This window comes from Vespa mandarinia, chromosome 12 (genome assembly GCF_050613455.1).
Source record: "Vespa mandarinia isolate Hongniang chromosome 12, ASM5061345v1, whole genome shotgun sequence".
NCBI lineage: Eukaryota > Metazoa > Arthropoda > Insecta > Hymenoptera > Vespidae > Vespa > Vespa mandarinia.
In genome coordinates, this window is record NC_140821.1 from 4,755,001 (window position 1) to 4,760,375 (window position 5,375).

General features: G+C 32.7%; 1 protein-coding gene across 4 annotated transcripts in view; it reads right to left on the reverse strand.

The window, feature by feature from the left end:
• metro (membrane palmitoylated protein 7-like protein metro) overlaps window positions 1–4,850 on the reverse strand; it is an 8,428-nt gene extending 3,578 nt beyond the window's left edge. For 2 of the 4 annotated variants that reach the window (XM_035883986.2, XM_035883984.2), the window contains exons 1-5: window positions 4,616–4,850; window positions 3,443–3,729; window positions 3,025–3,156; window positions 2,161–2,187; window positions 534–701 (exon numbers count right to left, since the gene is read on the reverse strand). In XM_035883986.2, the coding sequence (XP_035739879.1) occupies window positions 534–701; window positions 2,161–2,187; window positions 3,025–3,156; window positions 3,443–3,729; window positions 4,616–4,658 (657 nt within the window). In that variant the 5' untranslated portion in view covers window positions 4,659–4,850. The remainder of the gene's footprint in view (window positions 1–533; window positions 702–2,160; window positions 2,188–3,024; window positions 3,157–3,442; window positions 3,730–4,615) is intronic. The other 2 variants (XM_035883987.2, XM_035883985.2) reach the window with 1 other exon arrangement.
• Between the last annotated feature and the right edge of the window lie 525 nt (window positions 4,851–5,375).

Consider the following 5,375-nt stretch of genomic DNA (forward strand, 5'->3'; position numbering starts at 1 on the left):
GAGTTAAATATTCTTTTTTGTTTTAATATTTGCTTTACATTGAATAAAGTATATATGCATATAATAAATGTATATATCTATATATTTTCTTTTTTAATATTTTCTTTATGCATTGAGTTAAATATTCTTTTTTGTTTTAATATTTGCTTTACATTGAATGAAATATATATGCATATAATAAATGTATATATGTATATATATATATATATATATATTCTTTTTTTTAATATTTGATTTATATTGAGTTATATATATATTTTTTTTTAAATATTTTATTTATGCATTAAGTTAAATTTTTTTTTGTTTTCTTAATATTTGCTTTACATTGAATGAAATATATACACTTGTAATAAATGTGTGTGGGTGTGTATATATATGTATATATTTTTTTATTTTAATATTTTCTTCATGCATTCAGTTTTTTTTTGTTTCCAGGTACTGTTAAGGGGTATAAATTTTGTTTTAATAATAGAAGAAAATAATTTCAAGTTTATAAATGGAGCCACGAAACGATATAAGAATTTAAAACCTACCAGTATTTTAAGGACACAATTTGGTGTCTTCCCTTCAACGCTGATACCATTCACCTCGCAAACTTCATCACCAACATGAATAAGGCCAGATCTGTCGGCTGCACCACCATGCATTATTCGTGCGATCACGATTTTCCCAGTGACCTCGCAGGTCTTTATGGTCGCCCCCTATTTTCAAGGTACAAACTAATATTTTTATTTCGTTGGATCGTGTGCATGCTAGGAAAAGTGCACTTTTTTGTTCTTTAGAAAAAAAGATTGAAAAAAAAAAACCAAAAGAAGAAACACAAGGAAAGTCCTCTCTCGAAGGCTGACACCGTTTTAAAAGAATAAAAAAAAAAAAAAAAAAAAAATAAAATAAAATAAAATAAAATAAAAAAAGATAGATAAATAAAAAAAAAGCAACAGTGAAAAACAAACGAGTTGATCGAAAAACGTGAAACCTTCGCATCCATTCTTCCGATCTTCATTCTTTTTTTTTCTATTTTATAATTTTTAACTTTATTTTTCTTTTTCTTTTCTTTTCTTAAATTTCTTCCTTTCTTTAATATGTTATAATTATCGAACAACGAGAGAGAAGGATCACGTTCGAAGCTCGATTTATTTTCGCCTTTTATATATTACGTTACATATGTATGTATGTATATATGTATGTATATTTATGTATATGTCTATGTATGTATGTATACGCATATGTATATATGTATGTATATATGTATATATGTATATACTTAAATATGTTTCTCGAAACAAGAAAGAATAATTCTATGGTTCTTTCGTTTCGAGAATTTAAAAATTAAAGATACTAATTAACAATTAACTATGGACATGCGGGACAATAACACAATGTACAAATGTTATAAAGAAATCGTTTTATTTACAAGCTGAAACAAATCATACGTATACTCTAATGCAAAACAATTAAAAAACAAAGAGGAACAACAAAATGAGACGGGGAAAAATAAAAAGAAAAAAGAAAAAAAAAAAGAAGAAGAGGAAGTAACAAATAAATTATACAGCTGACAAAGACAAAGTATATATATATATATATATATATATATATATATAACATATGTATATATATTTAACAATGACAGACATACAAGCAAGACTAATCGATAAAATAAAATGGCATAAAAAGAAAAAGAGGGGGATAAAAAGATAATCGAGGGTGGGTAATGGGAGGAGTGAGGGAGAGATGTTGGGAGAAGGGCGGGGGGGGAGGTAGTAGTGGTTGCGTAAACGTATAAGAAAAAAATGGACACACATAATAAAAACTCGCTTCGTCTCTATAAATCGTCGATTCAGCAAACGCAGCCATTTAATAATGAAAATTCGCGATAATATATTGCAAGAATGCCAAACGACGAAGGCGTTCTAAAAAAAGTATGCGAAAGAAATGAACGGCAGCCAGCAGACTGGTGTGTAAGTGCAACGATGTGTTTTTCTCTTAAAAAGAAAAAAAGAAAAAAAAAAACGATGGAACTTTTGAAGAAAGAAATTTTTATCATACCCGTAGGATATATGTATATATATATATATATATATATATATATGTTTTCTTTCTTTCTTTTTTTTTTTTTTTTTTTCTTATCTATCTCTACGGGTAGTCAAAAGGCAAACTTACCACGATCGGTTCGACCCCGGCGCCGCACTTCGAAGCAAGTTTGACGATGAAAGAAATACGTGATTACTTGAGAGAAGAATTTTTCTTTTGTTTTTTTGTTTGTTTTGTTTTGTTTGTCTTTTTTTTCTTTTTTTTTTTTTTTTTTTTTTATAGTTTTGTTTTTTTGGTTGTCACCGAACAAGCGCAAACGACACGAGGGAGGAACATTCGTTATGCTTTAGAAATTAGTAGACATTGGTTTATTTTCTTTCGTCTTTCGGTATTATTCTACCGAAGAACGGTGATTTGAAAAAAGAGATAGATAGATAGATAGATAGATAGATAGATAGATAGATAGATAGATAGATAGATAGATAGATGGATAGATAGAGAGAGAGAAAGAGAGAGAAAGAGAGAGAAAGAGTGAAAGAGAGAAAGGAAGAAAAAGAAGGATATTACGACGATGTCATCAAAAAGATCGCATGCAAGTAAATGATAATTAAAAATAACGCGAGATAATAGTGTTAGGACAATACGCGTTTAGTTAGGTGTATTTAAAAATTATTTTTTCAACGTTCCTAAAGCTTTTCTCTTCTTTTTTTTTTCTTTTTTTTTTTTTAATTATTTTCTCGATAACCTCGCCCTCCCCTCCCCCTTCCCACCCCCCATCCTTTAGCCTTTCTTCTATCAACTTCGACCCTCAAATCAAATCTATTATAGACGCAATCCAGATCTTAACATCAGTTTTATTATTTGCGTCTTATAACGGTATTATTGACGATCAACGATTAGCTTCCCGCCATTTTCTCGTTTTCAAGGTTAATCAATTGGAATAGGTATGGGCAATCTAATTGAATTATCGATCGTTAGATCGATCCGACGTACCAGGGGCTCGTTCGACTTGACCAGCTGTACGATCTTCACTGTCTCTTCATCCTCATCGACTTCCAATGGAATCTCAGGTAATCTGGGATAGTAATCCTTTTGGGCAACGGCATCGTGTGCACAGAGTAAACCCTGTATATAGATACATACATACATACATACATACATACATACATACATATATATACATATAAAAATATTACTTAACCCATTCGAGACCGCGAATTTTTTCGAATACGGTCCTCAGGATCCAAATTTTTTTTTTTCCATCATTACTATTGCACCCCGGTGTGCAACCGATCTCATAGCCTCGTAAAGGCATTGCACACACGGCGTGCAATTGGTCATTGGAATGGGTTAACAAAAAAAGATACGAATGTATTGATAATTCTCTTTATAATTATAAATAATATCTTACCTGCATATGTGGTTTTTGCAAAAGATGAAAAAGTTCTTTATACTCTTCCGAGATGTGAGTTTTCGTGGACAATAAGTCGAGCACCTCGATATCAATGTCCATCGAGTTTGATAATACAGGAAAGAACTTATCGTCCTTGACATTGTTTAAGATCTTATTGTGAACAGTTACCAAGGCGTTCAACTCCTTCGATTGTAATAGCTCACTGAGAAAGCCGAACTCTTCCTCGGTACAGCTTGGTATTTCCGATTTGTTTTCCCTCAGAGAATTGAGAAGTTTTGATAATGCTGAAAGGAAGAACGTAACGAGATTGAATTTATATTCGAATGAAAGGAAGAAGAATAAGAAAAGAAATGAAAAAAAGGAAAAAAAAAAAAAATAAGAAAAAGGAGAAGAGATAGAAGCGAGGGGGGAAAAAAGGTGAGAAAACATTAGACGAACAAACCAACGTAATCGGTTTTCTAGAACGTTTTATATCTGTGTCTATCTATATCCGGCGTATATCTTAAAAGAACCCACGCGACGTTTTGGCACGCGAGAACATTGCAACTACATTAGAGAGTAAAACACTCGGTTTACGTCAGACAATATATTTTCGTGGCGACGGATACGGGTCGATGAATTAACGTCACACATTTTGTGAAAGATCTTTTTTTTTTCTTATTGCGGTTGTTGTTGTTGTTGTTGTTGTTTACTTTCTCTCTTTCTTTTAACTATCTTTTTTTTTTTTTTTTTTTTTTTTTTTTTTTTTTGTAAAAGACTTCATTGTGCCACAACGAACGAATAGTTTTACATGTACACACACACACACACACACTATATATATATATATATATATATATAGATTTATTTATCCATCTATATATCTAACACTGTTCTTTTCGTTTATACACGAGTACACCGAAACGAGAAAGAATGTGTGTGTGTGTGTAAGAGAGGGAAAGAAAGAGAGAGAGAGAGAGAGAGAGAGAGAGAGAGAGAGAGAGAGAGAGAGAGAGATGGAGATATATAGAGTCACTCGTGCGTTCAAAGGGATGAAAACACACAGAGAAAGAGACAATGAGAGATAGAGAAAGAGAAAGAGAAAGATAGACAAATAAAGAGAAAGAGAGAAAGAGAGAGAGAGAGATAGAAAGATAGAGAGATATAGGGTTATTTTTTCAGACAACTCACCGGGATCCCAGTTAACGTTTTCCATGACGAGCGCAGCTGTCATAATTTCCTTTCCTTTCCGTATATTTGCAGGTCGGTCTATAACCGTTGCGGTAAACGAAAGGAAGGAATCCCGGCGGGACGCTTTCACAGACGCCACACAGGTAACGATATATGCATATGCATATACATATATATATATATGTATATATATATATATATATAAATATATATATAGATATATCGAAACAAGAGTAGGTGGACGAGATGTAGTCGCCGTCGACGTCGTGGACTACGTAAAGAAGGAACGAGGTGGAAGTATTGGATAGGAAGAGTGGAGGAGGAAGAAGAAGAGGAAGAGGAGTAGGAGATGGAGGAAGAGGAGGATGAGGAGGAGATGATTATTCGGGTCAGTCACGACGTATTTCTGGCAGGGTCGCAGGCAGCGCCGCGAATAACCCGTCGTTCGAAGGATCGTTTCTGTCGTTTCGTATTCGCGCCTGGAGTATCGTTATCATAGCGAGAATAATCCGTTACGTAAGCGGCCGCCTGTCACTCGAGATGGGGTAGAACAGACCTTGATTTGTATATGTTATATATATATATATATATATATATGTGTGTGTATTTATATACGTACGTATATATATATATATATTTTTGTATATGCCTATATACATATACATATACGTTAGGTATATGTATTTATATGTATGATAAAGAGAGAATATGCAATAGGACGAAGCCGTCACCGGATTGGCCCATTTAACGTGTACAAGGT